At 36.9% G+C, this 19,851-nt stretch overlaps 1 protein-coding gene across 3 annotated transcripts in view; it reads left to right on the forward strand.

The window, feature by feature from the left end:
• syt7a (synaptotagmin VIIa) overlaps positions 1 to 19,851 on the forward strand; it is a 135,676-nt gene that overhangs the window by 79,453 nt on the left and 36,372 nt on the right. For 2 of the 3 annotated variants that reach the window (XM_082159113.1, XM_082159112.1), the window contains exons 3-6: positions 3,725 to 3,804; positions 5,807 to 5,941; positions 10,828 to 10,995; positions 18,596 to 18,967. In XM_082159113.1, coding sequence (XP_082015239.1) covers positions 3,725 to 3,804; positions 5,807 to 5,941; positions 10,828 to 10,995; positions 18,596 to 18,967 — 755 coding nt within the window. The remainder of the gene's footprint in view (positions 1 to 3,724; positions 3,805 to 5,806; positions 5,942 to 10,827; positions 10,996 to 18,595; positions 18,968 to 19,851) is intronic. The other variant, XM_082159114.1, reaches the window with a different exon arrangement.

Consider the following 19,851-nt stretch of genomic DNA (forward strand, 5'->3'; position numbering starts at 1 on the left):
TCTTCTGTGTTCAGAGATGCTCTTCTGTGTTCAGAGATGCTCTTCTGTGTTCAGAGATGCTCTTCTGTGTTCAGAGATGCTCTTCTGTGTTCAGAGACGCTCTTCTGTGTTGAGATGCTCTTCTGTGTTCAGAGATGCTCTTCTGTGTTCAGAGATGCTCTTCTGTGTTCAGATACGCTCTTCTGTGTTGAGATGCTCTTCTGTGTTCAGAGATGCTCTTCTGTGTTCAGAGACGCTCTTCTGTGTTGAGATGCTCTTCTGTGTTCAGATACGCTCTTCTGTGTTGAGATGCTCTTCTGTGTTCAGAGATGCTCTTCTGTGTTCAGAGACGCTCTTCTGTGTTGAGATGCTCTTCTGTGTTCAGAGATGCTCTTCTGTGTTCAGAGATGCTCTTCTGTGTTCAGAGACGCTCTTCTGTGTTCAGAGACGCTTTTCTGTGTTCAGAGATGCTCTTCTGCTTCAATGTTCGAGGTGCTGAGTGCTCTTCTGCAGACCTTGCTTGTATCGAGTGCTTATTTGAGTTACTGTTGCCTTTCTATCAGCTGAACCAGTCTGGTCATTCTCCTCAGACCTCTGGCATCAACAAGGCATTTTCTCCCACAGAACTGAAGCTCACTGGATATTTCCTCTGTTCCTACTCTGAATCCCAGTAGATCAGCAGTTTCTAAAATACTCAGACCAGCCCGTCTCACACCAACAACCATGACACGTTCAAAATCACTTAAATCCCTTTTCTTCCTCATTCTGATGCTCAGTTTGAACTTCAGCAGATCGTCTTGATTGTGTCTACATGCCTAAATGCATTGAGTTGCTGCCATGTGATTGGCTGATCTTTGCATTAACGAGCAGTTGTACAGGTGTACCTAATAAAGTGGCCGGTTGTGTGTGTGTAAATATATATATATATATATATATATATATATATATATATATATATATATATATATATGAATTGGTACATAAAGGTACTGTATTTTTTACTGTTCACTTTACTAATGTGAAAAATTTTGAATGGAACTTTTATTTGTTCTTGCAATCCATGTCCCTGTGCTTGGGTACATCTAGAAAAAGACGAAACCTTCAATGAGTTCAGATCCTGTTCTTGCTCAGGGAGTTTCCTGGAGCCTCGGCCAATCGCTGAGCACAATTCATGCAGCTTGTCGAAACTCCCGCCCCTTCGCTGTGCACTTCTTCTGGCCAGCGCTAATGATACCCCTGACCTCTGACCCTTCTGATCCGCCCCGGCACCCCCGGACACATCCTCAGAGACGAGCCAGGCAGAACTAGCCCAACCAGAGCCATCATCTCTGAGCCAAAAGGCCTCCTCAGACGATAGCCGACAGGAGCGCAGCGATGAGATGGGATGAGGCAGCGAGCGCTGCGGGACAGATCCTGATTTGAGGAGTATCCGCTGTAATCACACAGATGGGTCCTGGATGAGAACAAAATGACGAATTGTACCTGTTTATTTTTGCTAGTTTTTTATTGTTGTAACTTTTTAGATTATGGTTTTAGTGTTTTTATTTTATTTTGCTTTTTTAAACTGATAAGAACCAGTTCTCAAGAACTTAATTGAAATATTGCCGAATTAATATTAAATATAAATATTAAATGGAAAACTTTAAAAAAAAACTTTAACAGAAATTAGAAAGGTTGCTTTGGCAACTAACTGAAATAAACTAAGTTGAAGCCCTAAAATTACTAAAACTAAAATTTCAATAAAATAAATTAAAGTAAAAATGAAACTAAGACTAACTCTATACTACTTTTGAATGTCGCTTGTCAAAACCTTGTCCAGAGGTTTAAAATAGTACGAAGGTATCAGAAGAAGCTAATAAGAAGCTAATGATTGCTGTTATTATTTATCATAAATTAAAATTCAACATTAGAATAAGAAATAATGTGTTGTTTCAACTTAAAAAAAGTATGCGTTCATGCTTGACCTAAAATATTAAGTTTAGCTTTAGTTTAGTTAAGTAATCTCAACACATTTTTAATTGTTATAAATAATTGCAGCAATTTTTTTTTACAGTTGGACATTTGTTCAATTTAGCAATATTTGCATATGATAATTTTTTTGATTGGTCTTCTTTTCTTGCATTTATTTAAAGTCCTGTAGTCAATCATTTTATCCCTTTAAACTCATCTTTGATCACCAAAATTACATATTTAAATGTTTTTTTCTAGAAATAAAATTATTCATGCCTTAAAATAGCTTGAATGTAACTCTACACCCTTGCCTCATTTAGTATACGCGGTTCTATGAATATGCAAATGAGCCCCGCCTCCACTCACTCACACCAGCTCAGAGATCCACTGGTTGACGATCACACGTTGATCTGATTGGTTACAAGGTAGTTTGTGACGTCAGAAACACCAGCGATTTCAAACCGTGATTTTGAGACTGTCTTTGGTTCACTGTAGCCTGGCTAACGTCAGACCTCGTCTCATTGAGACGTGGTCCGGGAACCATATGTTCATTTTCTCGTATTTGAGGCGTGGTTTACGAATGCCCAGAGCCGTTTATTGGGCGCTACGAATGTCTATCAAATGCGCCTGTACGTAGCTCATAGCCAATCGCTTCAGTTATACCAGATGACGTATGTAGAGCGGCAGAAATTCAACGAGGAAGAAGACGAAATAAACTTGCGTTCTAAACTACTTAGAACACTATCTAAGGCTTCATCGAAAGGTAACTTCACGTCTGATACCATGTTGGATCCATAGATATAAACAAACTGCTTCGGTGTGTCGCATACACGTCGTCATCGTCTTGCTGCACCCTCCCCGTTCTGTGATTGGTTCCCTTTTTGAGGGGAAAATCTGGTCCATGGTGTCCAGGCTGACTAACAGCGTGAATAAAATCGCGCTGCGCTCAAGGCAGCATGGGGAAACCCAGGCTAGATTCACTGCAGTTTTAAGGAGAAAATACTCAGCAATGGTGTCGACTTATGAATTTACACATGGTTTGTCTTAAAGCACATTAAAAACACCACACAGAGATATAAACATCATTAAAAGCTGGATTTTCACCACAGGGGGACTTTAACCATTTACGACCACATTTACACTGTAAAGATGGTGTCATGTTTATTTACAGTAAAGCATCTCTGATGCAGCATTTTAATACAAAAAAACTAAACTTCTAAAAGTCCTCATCTTAATTAATGCTCATTAAAAAATAAATAAAAAAAACTCAGGTATTATAGTGAAAATTCAACAGTTGTGATTACATAACCTGCGTAACTCTGGCCGGTGTCTCCTTGAATCTAACACTGAATGTGGGTTGTGTCACAAACTCCCTGTAACATGTTGTTTATGGCGCGGAGAGGCGGACAGCAGTGACGTCTATGAAGGGTTTCCACAATAACACCTACTCCTCAGAAGACACTTTCTGTCGCTCTGTCTCTCCCACACGCTCTCCGCCAGCCTGTCGAAATTGGCTATTTCCATGTAAATATGAGGCTTGTGTGTGGTTTAATTGCTATGGAGATGACTTAAGACGGACCGTGTGATTTAAGCAATCAGAAACGAAGCATCAGGGAGGAGAAAGAGAGAGGGAAGAAGGAATAATGCTGGATGAACAGAAGTTGGAGGTGGAGAAGCTTGTGATTAATTAGGAGACAGGGAATAACCTTTCTCTCTCTCTCTCTCTCTCTCTCTCTCTCTCTCTCTCTCTCTCTCTCTCTCTCTCTCTCTCTCTCTCTCTCTGTGTGTGTTTCAGGGGAAGAGGAATAAACCAGGAGTGGAGTCCGTCGGGTCTCCCGATTCAGGAAGAGGAAGAGGAGAGAAAAAAGCCATCAAGTAGGTGCAGGGACTTTCATTTCGTTCATTGGGGCTTTTTTTTTTTTTTTTTTGATCGTTGTGTTGGAGCAAAGCCTGGCTATACGACATCAGCGCCGCGATCACAGAGAAACTTCACTGCTTCTCCATTGACAACAAAAACGTGTGTTTTAAACCTATGGAAATCATTCATTTCAGAGGAAGAAGAAAGAGAGGCTCAAAAATGAACATAGCAACTAAAATAATCAAATTCAGTGTTGTTTTAATCAATTTACTTGCTAATGGGACTACCTTAGATGCATAAGTAATGTAAAATAAGATTGGGGAAAAACATTAACAGCATGATAGCCCAGAGAATTTTAATTTGTACATTTATTTATTTATTTATTTATTTGAGGCAATTAAGTTACATAATTTTTTTCAATGAAAAAATAAGCACTAGGAGCACTGGGTTTCGTTCGTTTACCATATTGGGTTGTTGATTAGAATGATTATAACACATCATTAATTATTAAAATAATTTTAGGATATCATCAGAGAAAGATCATCTGTGTACAGGAGCATAAATATCATACATATATATATATATATATATATATATATATATATATATATATATATATATATATATATATATATATATAAATAATATAATATGTATATAAAATGTTGTTTTATTAATATTATTAAAATAAAAAATAATATTATAAAAAAAAAAAAAAAATATTATAAAAAAAAAAAAAAAAAAAATTAAAATTATAAATAATATTATTAAAAAATAAAAAATAAAAACATATCAGCAACAAAACAAAAAAAGATATATTATCAGTAATATATACATATAATCTTGTTTTATTATTATTATCATCTGTGTACAGGAGCATAAATACCATATATATATATATATATATATATATATATATATATAAATAATATAATATGTATATAAAATGCTGTTTTATTAATATTATTAAAATAATAAATAATATTATTAAAAAATAATAAATAATATTATTAAAAAATTATAAATAATATTATTAAAATATAATAAATAATATTATTAAAATAATATTATATAAAAATAAAAATAAACATATCAGCAAAAAAAAAAGAAGATATATTATCAGTAATATATACATATAATCTTGTTTTATTATTATTATTTAAGTAATAATAATTAAAATAGTTACTAAAAGATGCCTCCTGCAATCTTTCACAGTTTTGTATTTCATGTATCAGCCTCCTGGAAAATTCCCACCGCCTAAAAGTCAAGATTTCCTTTTCATTTCATTCACCATTAAGTTTCCTCAGTCTAGACTGAAGCGCGTCTGAATGAGTGCGCGGGATCTTTGCTCTTCCGTTGTTTTCCTCTTCCTGAGATCACACATCTCCTTGTTTACGAGGCGGTTATTCTCGGAGACGCACCGGTAGAAGTGTGTGCTCTGCTTCGTGACATTGCAGCTGCTGTTTTAGACTAATGACTTCTCTGGATTTAAAGCTTGCAGGTGTTTGTGGAAATCTGAATTTTTTTTAAGGACTGCACATTGCGTTTTTTTTCCTGAAGCTGTTGTTGAAATAATAACTCACCATAAATGACCTTTTCCCCCCCAATACCAGGTTCACCCGACCCATTTCTCCTGACCTCTCACCTCTGCTGTCTCCCAAAATGTTTATTTTCCTAGCAACACATTAATGGTTTGTCACCACGAATGTTTAATAACGTGTGATGCTTTCCATCTCTCTCTTTCTCTCCCTTACGCTTTTGATCTTTGATAAACTAATGAACTCAGGTATAATCTGCTCGTTCCTGCTTTGCTGTTTTATGGATGCATTGGGTCTGTTTTGATTTCCCTGTCTGATGATAAAAGCCCTTTATATACACCTCTCAGTTTCTTCCTCTCCCACCTCCTGTCCCGAAGAAGAGGAGATTCCCGGAGACGGCCTGTGCGCAGATTGCTGGATGAAATGGGTCGCTCATGTTCCACTGACGTGTGTGTGTGTGTGTGTGTGTGTGTCTCTTCAGTGATTTAGACAGAGACTTTTGGAATAACAATGACAGCAGTTCAGTGCAGCAGCGCTGGAGCTCATACCCGCCCAAGGAGTTTGTACTAAACATTTCTCCTTATGCCCCTTACGGAGATCCACGCCTCTCACTCAAGTGAGTCTCAGTTCAGGCTGGTAAGAGACACCAAACCCCTGACCCACAACTCATACCCCACCCGAACCCCACCTAACCCACACCCGAACCCTTCCCCAGCGCACCCGAGAGTCCGGTCTGTCGTCCAGGTCAAGAGCCGCCCACTTTGACAGGGAAACACCGTCTGACTGACGCATAACCAATTACTTGTTTTTTAATATGTATTTTTTATTTGAAATTGATACCACCAAAATTAAATGTTCCAGAAAATTATTCGTTTGGTCGATAAAATGCGAGTTGAAACTTAAAGAATGTTTTCTGACCACATTTGTATCATTTGGTCTTTATTTTGTCTTTAAAAATCGTTTTCTTTATCCATCAACAGTCTCTCGCTGATGCATGTATTTATACGGCTAAAATCTAAAACGGTTTACTTGACAGTTTTGTGTCAATATATTAATAAGTATTATATCGATTTTTTTAAATATTATATTATATGGTTTTTATTATGTTTATGTATGTGTATATATATATATATATATATATATATATATATATATATATATATATATATATATATAATATTATTTAATATTATTGTAACTTACTATATAATTAGAATATTATATATAATAAAATATATATATATATATATACAATAAATATAATATAATATATATATATGTATATATGTGTATATATATATATATATAATATTATTTAATATTATTGTAACTTACTATATAATTTGAATATTATATATAATAAAAAAAAAAAATAAAAAAAAAAAAAATATATATATACAATAAATATAATATAATATATATACAGTATATGTATATGTGTGTATATATATATATATATATATATATATATATATATATATATATATATAATATTATTTAATATTATTGTAACTTGCTATATAATTTGAATATTATATAATAAAAATATATATATAATAAAAAAAAATAAAAAAAATATTTTAAAACGGGTCGCTAAACTGTAATATAATTTGTTTTATTATATATAATAATCATATACATTCATTACATTGTGAATTGCTATATATATATATACACTGTATATATTTAGTAATTCACAATGTATTAAGAATATATATAATAAATTAAGTATATTTATATTACAGTTTGGCAAACCATTTTAGAAGTTGCATAAAGCGAACCAAACATATAGACATAAAGCCTATTAAAAACAAATGTTCTGTTATCACTGGTTGTGTTTCGGTGCAGTGTGTGTCAGACGGTTAGTGAGCGGACTGTGGGCTTAGACTAACACAACCCATATTTTACTGTACCGCATCTCACCTGTTACCCAACATGTATCCCCGACCCCTGGCAGGGCTGTAATGATGAGGACGCATCCCGTACGCTAACACACTTTCCAAAAGGATATGACTATAAACTCATAATGCCAAACTCTTCATCTGATTGTGATGTGGTCCATAGTATGGGAGAGTACAGAACCATTACACCAGACGAAATGACAAGATAAAGACAATATACGTGGAAGATGAAGTGTGTAATTTCTGCTCCTATAGAGATATGCACAATATATCCAAACCATATCAGTTATGTGAATCACTGTAAAAGTTGAAAAAGTTGCTGCCTTAAATTTTTAAGTACAATCAACTTGGATGTTTAAGTCATTCCAACTTAAATTACATTAATATATGTTTATATAATTTATTTATATAACTTTGTCAATTTCTGCCGTTACTAATATTTTTCCAACTTATTTTAAGATTTTCACGACTTTTGCTGTCATTTAGCACTAACCTATAGAGATATAAAGCTTTAAGTATATAATTCATCGTTTAACCGCTTAATATCTGTGACTTTTTTCTATAACACATTTCAAAAATGTGTTATAGACACATAGACACATTTTCAAAAAGAATATTTATCATATTTCATTCTGGTAATTTTTAATGTTGCTGTGATATTTCAATTTACTTAATTTATTTGAACTTTTTTAACAAAATAGTTTACTTATAATATTGGCTATTCATTGGTTATCTTCGATAAAATTTAAATAATTACTGACTTATTGATATCATCCATAAATCTGTTATTTTAGTGTTTTTATATGCTTTTATAGTATTTATTGATATTTTGAATTAGCTTTTCTATTTCTATTTTCAGATTTAATTTTAATTTAAGTCTTAGTCAATTTGCTATGTTTTTGTCTTTTATATACATATATATATATATATATATTTCTATTTCGCTTTAATTTATTGAAGTTTTTGTTTTTATTATCTTAACTTAAACTTTTTTTATTATCTTAACTTAAACTCTAAGGCAAAATTTCAATGTAAAAAAAAAAAAATTCTATAATTGCTTCCATTTCAGCTTTATTTCAGTTAACAAAAAACATTTTTTTATAGTTTCGGCACCAAACGGAGGTCCAATCTGTTCTGTGGAGACACAGAAATTGCACACTTCACATTTAACCTTGTGATATGAATGAAAGTCATTATGCAGATTTTGTTCTTGACTAAGCTTTGCAGGACTGCAGGGACATTATCAATATACTGGACAGTTTGCTACTCATAGCAACAGCCTGACATTCAAATCTGCTTTATTTCACCCCAAAAATTGCAAGATTGGACCCTAAATGTCCCTCACTCCCTACAGCCCTGCTTGTCTCTTCTCAGCATATGACCTTTAACCTTTCACCCCCTCCCCTCCCCCTCCTCCCCCCATGGGGTGTTACCATGGAGACGGACAACCCTCCAGCTTCAGCTATCCAGCGAACAGCAACAATAACAGTAAAGAAACAAACAATCAAACCAAAAGGCGCTCTTGAACGGTGTCTAACCCTCATTGCCGTAGGCTCCCGTCGAGGGTTGACCGTTACAGTCTGGTTGTGGTGTGGTAACCCCCGTTTTGCCCCGTGCTTTGACCTTTCTCGGGCTCCTGACTCTTCGCAGCGGTAAACCCTCACCGGCCTAATCCAGACAGGTCTCGCTACAGAAAGAAATGGTTTTAAACATGCTTGTCCATCAAAACCAGCGGCAGTCGCACAGAGGGGTTCAGACTCAGATGGGCCGGCCGGTCTAGACTATGAAAAATGAAATAAACACGTAATCGGCGGTGGCTCGGGTGATTCAGCTCTCCTTTCTCTGTGGACCTGCTGGATTAAAGCGGTGTGGGTGAATGCACTAAAGCTCTGCTGTTTCAGACGCACGCCGCAGATTCAAGCAAAACACCCCTGGAACAGACACTTCCTCACTTACAGTCCAGTTTGTCTTTCGTTATAGTCATGTTGTATAGATATTGTAGATGCTTGTATCATGGGATGCAAAACTGATCACTCTATATGTACTGTAGAGGATTTGGTTATACTTTATTTTAAGGTGACGGTTACATTGTACTTACTCAAATAAGAACTGAGGGGTTACACTTTAATTTAAGGTGTCATTGTTACAGTGTAATTAAGTACTGAGTAATATTAAGCAACTACATGTACTTACTATAGGGTTAGGGTAGGATTAGGGTTTGGTTGAGGGTTAGTTGCATGTAATTATGCATAATTTACTGTTATTACTATAGTAAGTACATGTGACATATGTAACAAGGACATTGTAAAATAAAGTGTTACCGTACTGAGTAATATTAATTAACTACATGTACTTACTATAGAGTTAGGGTTTGGTTTAGGGTTAATTACTTGTAATTATGCATAATTTACTGTTATTACTATGGTAAGTACATGTGACATATGCAACAAGGACATTGTAAAATAAAGTGTTACCGAACTGAGTAATATTAATTAACTACATGCACTTACTATTGAGTTAGGGTTAGGTTTAGGGTTAATTACTTGTAATTATGCATAATTTACTATTATTACTATAGTAAGTACATGTAGTAACTACATCACCTTAAAATAAAGTGTTACCGAGTTTTTTTATTGGTAAATATAGGCTGAACTTTGATATTGAATTGTGCATGCTAATTTTTTTGCCCATTTGTCTTCAACTAACAATCACTCAGTTACACTAATAATTTAAATGTAATCTTTAGCAAATCTCAAAAATAATATCCAGTTTTTCATACTGTACACATTATAATGTTGCAATGCCTAAATTCCCCCTTAAACGCATACCTCGGGTCTTTATCGACCCGGGACGGTATTCACTAAATAATATCAGCCGTTTATCAGTTATTGACCATATCATGAGAATAAATATTGTCTTCAGAATTTGAATGACGTGCATCACCGCTAAATATATAAAATATTATTATCATCAGTTTGGTCAGTTATTGGCCATAACTTGAAAATAATTATTGTAGTATAGAGAATATATGCCTATATATATATAATTTTTCTCTCTGAAATCTGATTCCTCACCTGGTTTTGTTTCAGTCTGCGGCGGTCAGCTTTGTCACTGAAAGCTCTTCGCTCTTATCTTGCTGTTTTGGATGTTGTAGTTGTGTTGATGTTGTATTGTGAGTGTTTGAGTGCGGCAGTGTTCCTTAAATCTCCTGATAACTGCATGATGACTTTCACCAGGTCCACCATTATGAAAACACCGATGACAGGGCGTCTTTATGAAGTCTGCATCACTTACGGGTGTCATTAATGCGACGCATGTCACCGGGGAGAGCACATGTGGTTATGTGAAGCCTCAGGGTCGTTGTAATGTAAATCCCTTCGTAAGGCTCTGCTGCGCCCCCTATAGGAGGATCTGCACTTGGCACTGCATCTTTAAAAGCCCAGGGTGACTTGTGTTGTGTCTTGTAGCTCGCTGTGAGGTCAAACGCATGTCACACTCTCACGGGATAAATCATTGTTATTTATCCAATCCTGTAACCGTTTCTTCTCTCCCAATGTTTGTCCTTTTCCTCCTTTTCCTCTCTCTCTGGCGGACCCCTCAGTGGGGCGGTGCCCGGGGGCCAGAAAGGGTCCGTGGGGGGTGTATTTGGGGACGGAGGGGGGCCGTCCCGCAGTGACAGTGTGAGGAACATGATGACGGGGGGCATTAAAGCCGGCAGGTGGCAGACGGTGCAAAGCCGCCTGCAGTCAGGAGACTTCAAGAACGGCAAGTGAGTCGAGCCCACTGGAGACAAGTGTGTGTGTGTGTGTGTGTGTGTGTGTGAGATGTTTAAGAAAGTTAAAAATGCCTTTTTGTGTGGGTCTGCACTTTGCTGAGATTTCAGGCCGCCCTGCAGTCTAATAATAGCAGAATCCGTACGCCTGACTCACACACACTTAGACGCACTTAGAAGCGACGATCACTCATTTCAATCCATTATAAAACACAACACCCGCAATGACTCAAAAGACGGCGTAATTGCTGATATCATGCACCTGATTCAGCCGGCGAATATGAAATGTGAGGGATAATAAAGATAACTGCAAAAGCAGAAGGGTCTTGTATGAGCATGAAGGAGGTTATTCTGCGATATTACAGACTGTACGTGATCTGGCTCGTTATATGGCTACTTAACATATTAATGCACTGGAAATATTGATTTTTATTGAGTTTAATGTTGACATTGATTCGGAATTTACTCAATGCACTTTCTTATTGCGGTATTATTGTGAATGATTCATCTGTGAATATTATTTCAAGTAAAAACAAAGGCCTTCATAATCTTTCGTATTTCTGTTTCAAATAAACGCTGTTCTTTTGAACATTCTAATCATCAAAGAAAGTATTTTTCACAGTTTCCACAAAAATATGAAGCAGCACGACTGTTTTCAACATTGATAATAATAATCATAAATGAGCAGCAATTCATCATATTAGACACTGAAGACTGGAGTAATAATGCTGAAATTTCAGCTTTGATCACAGGAATAAATTCTATTTTAACATACAGTATATTTACATAGAATTACATAAATTGTAATAAAATTTCTCAATATTACTGTTTTTTCTCTATTTTTTTTTGTCAAATAAATGCAGCCTTGGCGAGTTTAAGAATCTTCGTTAAAAAATCGTACAGATCCCAAACTTTTGAATGATAGTAGATGTACACAGAAAATGACAAGTCCTGTCTTCTAGAATAGGGAAGAAATCATGAACATGTTTAGGTGCTTTATTTTTTAAAAAAATGTGCACAAAAAAACTAAAAAAAGCTTTAAAAAAATAGCTAAAACTAAAGCGCAGAATCAGGACTTTCATTCCTGCAGCTGTATTTTTTTTTTTCATTTTTTTTTTCATAAGTGGTCAATTTCTTTTTCCCTCTGGTAATGCTCACCGTTCACAATCCAATCAGTTCCAGATGGAAAAAGAATCTGCAATACGATACATGAAGTTAACAGCCATTATAATGTTCATCATTAAGTATATTTGACTGCAGAAAGTTCCAGTTTAACAGAATCAAGAATTAATCAGAATCAAGTACAAAAATAAAAAATAAAGGTTCTTTATTGGCATCGATGGTTCCATGAAGAATCTTTAACATCCATGGAACATTCCATTCCACAAAAGGTTCTCTGTAGTAAAACATTTAATTCTTCACACTTTTAAGAATGTTCACCAAAAATGGCTCTTCTATGACATCACTGTGAAAACCTTCTTTTGGAACCTTTAGTTTTACGAGTGTGTTCCAGTGATCCGTGTAATAGACTGTAATCTCAATCAGATGAGAAAATATGATGCGCTCCCATGACAAACTTCCATAATTTGTCTGATGACTTTCTGAGGACCATATTTTTCAAACTATCGGCACACAGTTACAGTTTTATTGAAGCCGTTTCGGTGACATGAGCGACGGCTGAAGGATGTTAAACACCAGTTTTCCATATTAATCGCCAGCTAGTGAAACCGTGTAGCACGAAATATTAATGCGTCCTATAAACGTCCTATAAATGTGCTTAATATTTCAGTGAATCGTAATGTGTATCTGTCAGCGGTGTGAAATGAATCCTGAGAGAGGAGGGGATTTCATTACATTGGTAAGAAAAAGTTTAGAGAACCCGAACTAATTCATTTCAGTACAGCCGGTTTTACTTCCATAATCAGTGTATTTCTGAGTAAAATGGTATTCAGTCAGAGAAGTACTGTCGGACTTCCCATACAGCAATAAATAAATGATCAGATATGTTTTTAAATATATTTTAAAATATACAAAAATATATTGCTGATATACATTTTAAAATATATTTACATAAATGTATTTTTGATAAGTTTTTGTTATTTATATTTCATCATATTATTTAAATATATTTTATAGAATATATATATTTATTTATATTATATATATATATTTATTATATATTATATATTTTAATAATATATATATACATTATAAAATATATAATTTTATTGTAAATATACTGTATTTATTATAAAATATATATTTAATATATATATATATATATATATATATATATATTGAAAATATATTTACACAAATGTATTTTCGATAAGTTTTAGTTATTTCTTTTTCATCATATTTTATATATTTATATTATCTATATGTGGCATTTAATAAAAAAATATATTTTATGACTGGAAATTTATTTTCCTGCCCACTGAAATACATTTTGTTATAAATTTTGGTATTTAAAGGTTTACAAGAAATATATTTTCATATTTGAAACTCATATTTCATTAAGCTGTGCTGTTTACAGTATATTTCATCATATATTTTAGGGCCATTCTTTGGTATATTGTGAAAATGAATACATTTATATTGTTCATATATAAAAAAAAAAAAAAAAATGATTAGAAATATATTTTCTGGCCCCTGAAGTACATTTTGTAATATATTTTAGCATTAAAGAAATATATTTTAATATTTGAAAAACATATTTTTACTAAGCTGTGCTGTTTACATCATATAACGCATATTATTTGAAAGATATCATGGCAAAAATACCTTATGGGTTATTTTATCCATCATGAATTGACTGGATTGTTCAAAGCGCATCTAAAATAATATTTCGGAGACTTGCCACCAATGACGTAAGACCAGGAAACATGTGCTGCACAAGTTTGGACAATTTTGACAATCTTGCTGAACAAGAAACACCAGGGGAATGAACAGATGAAGAAATGAATAAGAAACCAAACCTCACAAAATATCTCTAAAACACAACCTCACCAAAACAAACCCAGAGCTGCTACAACACTACTGAATCTGTGCCGCTTGAGTGTAGATGTTCACACCGCGAGTGTTGCGCACACACACACACACACACACACACACACACACACACACACACACACACAGCGGCTCAATTTAAGTTTTCTTCACACCCTTAGCTAACACCTCCTCTCCTCCAGCACCTCACATATTCTCTCTCCGTCTCACATCTCTCTTCTCTCGCTCCATCCATACCACCAGTCCTCGTTCTTCTCTCGTTCTCTCTCTCTCTCTCTCTCTCTCTCTCTCTCTCTCTCTCAACACGCCCTCCGTTTTTCTCCGTCAGTAATTGGATTCTATTTTCAGGCCGCTATATGTGTGTGTCTCTTGTGTTGTGTCTCACGTCCTCTTTTCCCTGTCTCTCTCTTTCTTGTCCTCATCTTGTTCTCCACTACGGCTTGTTTTGCTCCCTGGTGTTTGTCCTGCAACTACCTGATGCCCTTTACCAGCTTAACCAGTCGAGCCGGTGCCAGTTCAGCCTTATGCCAGCTCAACATGAAATCAAATTGGACTCGCTTTACATTATTAATACATGCTCCTGGTCCTGCAGTGCAGGGTGAAGGAGGAAAACAGTAATATTAGATAATGAATAAGAAGATAATGTCATTGTTTTAGGCTACTGTCGCAGTTAATGCAGTAATTTAATGCCGGTGAATGTGATAAAGGTTACAACAATAATAAATTAGGATTGATTTGAAGCGGAACCAATGGGATGCTCTAAATGGTGAACTTGACCTTCATTCTTCACATCCAGGTCAAAATGACTCAATAGTGGGAGTATGCTGCCTTCAATGTAGTCTGTAGTCTTTTAAAAAGGCATCTGATAATATAATAAACTAAGTGCAATGTATTGTTGTCAAAAATATGGATTTTTCGAAACATATCTATACTGAAATATCTGAAACGCTTCCAATACTAATTTTCTTTAGAATAGATGCAGGATACGAGCTGCTCTTTCTCTCTCTCTCTCTCTCTCTCTCTCTCTCTCTCTCTCTCTCTCTCTCTCTCTCTCTCTCTCTCTCTCTCTTTCTCTCTCTCTCTCTCTGAAAGCGAGTGACTCTCTCCCGCCTCTCCTCACTCACTCGCTTAATTTGCTCCGGATGAATATTGTTGCTGTTAAAGGGCTTGAATTTCAGCGTGGGATTGTTCATAATTTGACTCATTCCCGCAGATTTTGTGATCACACCCAAAGTGCGGCACATAAAGCCGCCTCTCAGGACTAAATTGAGTTCTTTTTCGCTGCTTATTGCGCTTAAACAGTCAAATACACACAAAATAATGTCAAAATGCTGGAGTATTCATGTAAACACATTCATGTTTTAAGTGAACATAAACAGTTGAGAAAGAAAACGCATGTGTATCAATATAATGGATCCGTGTGTCATGTCTTAAAGTGACAGCAGCCTAATAGACCCCTAAACATGTGATGTTTTTTGTGGGCGGAGCTTAGGTGGAGGCAGAGCGATTCCCCTGACCGCTTCACTAACGCTAGTTTGCAAGTTTTGTTAGCTTGTTTTTTAACAATGACTGGAGAAAATCTGATTTTATCTTAATGTGTGAGGTCACTCAATGTCCAGGACCGCGATTGTTATTTGCAAAAGTTAATTTTAACGGACGGACTCAATGGATGGACGATCTGACAGGATTAACGTTAACACTACCTCGGGTTGAGTGGCCTGACATCTACACCAACCTGATAGAGAAACCAAGCATAAAGAGAAACTGAGGGCATATAAATCTTTAGATGCCTATAACTATGTGCTGAATGGTCACGTACAAGACTTGTGTTGTGTGGTACGATCCGAAGCTCTGCCTAGTCAGCGCCAAGGCCAGACAGAGGACGACCATGTAAAGAGTGACATTACAGTGCAATTTTAATGATGTGAATATTTTCTAGAAATAAAAATTCCAGATATACAGCATATTCATTTTTTAACTATGTATTTGATTATTCTTTCTTACCAGGTTCTTCAAAAAGTCTAGTCACAATCAAACACAACAATGTAGGTTATAAAATCATAGATGATTCACAAATAATCACAATAGTTTAGAAAACATTATGCGAAAAAATGTCTAATTGGAGCCTGTACTCTCGATTCTTGCACCCAACAACACAACAAGATGACATTTAATTATAATAATAATATTTTAATTATGTATTATATTATATTATGTATTATGTATTATTATGTAGCCGAATCAGTGCTGGTTTGTATTGGCCGCCTCCAGTTTTCCCTTTGTTTTGCCTCCAGCTAACGCCATGACGTAATTGTGACGTCGGCGCAAAAGGGGTCTATTAAACCTCCTGCCAAATTATGAGATAATATTAAAAATATCTATATGGCAGTTTTTCCCCCATGGCATCGATGTCAAAATTGTGGCCAGTGAAAATGCTGAGTGGCTTGTAACTTCGGAAAACCACTTGCTACTCTGTCAAGCCCTGGTTCTGATATTGCATCATGGTCATCTGACACCTTAATGAATGGCAATACGAGCATCTTTACCAGTGAGAGGTACTACTACTACCATTGATTTTCGTTTTGATCCTAGCTTTCAAATTGGTGGCATGTAAAATCTAAATCTTGGCAGAAACAAATTATTGTTTACAATAAGTTGTACTTTAGTTTGTATTCCCCGGTGTCCTGTTAAAGCATAATAGCTGTAAACTGTGCATGAATATGCTCGTTTAGGCAGTTTATACGGTCACAGGTTTGTGCATCAATTTCACACCTAACGTGCATCTTTGGCTCTTCATTATGATGCCGAACCATTTAAAAGGTCTCCTGTGGTTGCTGGGAAATGAACAATTCTCGAATGCGTCTCTTTTTGCAACTAAAATCACTTCGTATTTGAAGGCGGTATCTCCTCATTACATAACCTGACAGAAAAATATGTCATATTACAGAAATAAAATGCAATGTGAATGCCCTTTCATGCTGACTTCAGTATTAAGATGGTTTTCCTCCACTGGAGCAAGTTTGTTTTATGTCCCATACACTCAAAATCACTCTGAAACGTTATATTTAATGACTTTTTTCAAATATTCACTGACAGACAGTATCTTTAGAGGCACATCAGCTTGACACTTGTCACTTATCTACCATTAAAAGGTGCATATTAGTATTTTAGAATAGTAATATGTACTCTTAAGGTATTACTTTGAAACTTTTAGGGCTAAATAAGATTCAAAGATGTCTCTTTAAGGCAGGGGTATCCAAACCTGCTTCTGGAGGGCCAAGTCTCCACATCTTAAACTTGCCTCAATACACTTGCCGGAAAGTTTCTAGTATGCCTAATATGCTTTAATTAGTTGGTCCAGGTGTGTTTAATTGAGGCTGAAGCTGAACTTAGCAGGACAATGGCCCTCCAGGGGAAGTTTCGAACACCCCTGCTTTAAGGCTAATACCCCAGTGACAAGCTGTTGTACCCTAAGGTAAAATTCTGCTGGGATTAGACTAAAAATGAGGCTGAATAGCCAGAAAATGCAGGAATCATGAGTGCAGTTCAGGTGAAACTCACTGCAAAGTTTCAGAGGTGAATTTGACACAGTTTTTAGATTAAAGTGAAACAGGGCTAATGATAGAAACAAAGGGATGTAATTGCTGAGGGAGGGGAGGAGAGGACTAAAGAATGACGGATGATCTAGCGTAGTTGGTTGGCTGTTGAAGAAACTCAGGGGGCCGTGGTGTTACTTAAAACGAGTGTCGCAAGAAACGATGGGCAAAGTTAAGAGAAGAAAGGTGAGGAGAGGCATGTGCGAGGAGTAGACCGAGATGGGAGGCTCTCAACAGACCAAAAAACAGTCTCCCGCAAGAACCGGTGGCAGCCGACTGACGCCACACACGCCGCGACACACACATGCGCATGGCCGTTCAGGGCAGACCCGACACACACCGCGATCCAGTCAGGCACGCACAGGAGCAGCACGCAAGCAGGCCGTGCAGACGCACACACACTCTCGCCGCTCGTCGTTCGCTCAAGGAAGTCTCGCTCGGGCCGGAAACGGACACACAGACCAGGGCGGCTGCGGTTTCTTCTGCTACCTGTGTTACAGTGGCTACTGCCTCTGTCTGATGCTTCTCTCCTTCTTTCTCCTTCTCCTCCTATCCCCACCTACATCTCGCACTCCTCCTCCTCCTCCTCCTCCTTCCTCTCCTCTACCCCATTCTCCATCTGACGACACTATCTTTTCATTGTCCTTTTCCTCTCTGGCCATTCCCTTCTGCCCTCATCCTTCCCTAAACCTCTCGTCCTCTCCCATGTCTCCATTCTTACCTCTTCAATCCCTAACCAACTCCCTGACTCTCCTTCACCCGGATTCGGAACTTATTCCCTTCAACTTCTCGTCTCCTCTTTCTTCATGCCCTTCTGCGTCCTCTGATCCTCCTTCGACTTCTTCTTACAAATCGTCTTCGGATTCTTCTCCCCAACCCCGCCCTTTTGTTCTTGTCCCGCCTTCTCTCCTCCTTCTTCCTCGCCCCTCCCTCTGTCGCTCCCTCTCTTCCTCATCTCGCTCCTTGCCCTCCCTCCTGCTCTGCCCGCACAGTTTGTCCGACCACACCCTCTCCTCGACCGAGACCTTGGACCAAATCCCATCGATGGGGGCGATACCTCGGCCTCGCACCTTGTTGCGTCAGCAGAGCCTCCAGCAACCCTTGATCCAGGCTCCGGCCCCGAATTTGATCAACAGGCCTCCTAACTCCCAGAGTTTGGGTCAGCTGCACACCCAGCCGGGTTTAGGAGGGGGCGGTGGGGCGGGGCCTGGAGGAGGGACCGGGACCGGCTCGAAGAACTCCAGGGGTGGCCCGGCTGGAGCATCCCGCTATAGGTCAGGCGGTGCCTCTCATGGGAACCCTGGCAGCGTGGATCACATGATGGGTCAGATAACGAAACGAGGCCTGGACGTTAAATCCTTCCTGTAAGTCACTTCCTGTGTGGGTCTTTCCTGTGCATGCCTTTTTTCCTGTATTTGCATGTATCAGTCTTGTCTAAGTAATTACAAAACAAAATTGTTTAAGTAAGGTTCACCCAAAAATGAAAATCATTCGCTCACCCTCATGTCGTTACAAACCCATATGACTTTCTTTCTTCAGTATAGACAGAGAAACAAGCGTGCCGCCATCTTCTGTTTTTGCGATAGCTCTGTATATTTCTATGGCATCGCTGTCGAAGAGTAATTCACTGGTGAAGTGGATTTATTTATTGTAGAGTTAACGAAAGTTATCACGAGCATTGTCATTTTTAAAGCAGATGTCTTAACAAATGTTAGTAGACCGGGAAGATTTTAAAACGGGCAGTTAATTTATAAATACGTAAGATCGCTGTGGAAATACAAAATGGAAGACAAACGACAGCAAGCGCAGTGCTATAAAGGGACGGAGCTACAGAAGCTCTATAACAGGAAAAGAGAATTTTAGGAGAATGTTCACGCTGCTCTTTTCCATAAAAATCATACGGCGACTACAGACTGTAAAGCTACAAAAATGACAAAAGAAGCACCATAAAAATGGATCTAGTCTTCTTTTTCACTGTTTTTCACAGTCTTTTGAAGCCACATGATAGCTTTGCTAAGAGTTTTCGCCACAACTCATACATTTTATTGCCGTTTTTGTATAAGTCTCATAGGTTTCATATCAAAACTTAACATTAATACTTGAATTTTTGTCTGTTCCTTGTACAAAGGCATCATGCGAGTTAGAGTATAGTTCGAATGTAAGGGACTACTTTTAAGCTCAAAAGTGTCCATCATTATTCATTTTCATTGTTAGGAAAAGAGCAGCGTCATTGTCAGTCACCATTCTC

This window comes from Leuciscus leuciscus (assembly GCF_965113295.1).
Source record: "Leuciscus leuciscus genome assembly, chromosome: 25".
Classification (NCBI taxonomy): domain Eukaryota; kingdom Metazoa; phylum Chordata; class Actinopteri; order Cypriniformes; family Leuciscidae; genus Leuciscus; species Leuciscus leuciscus.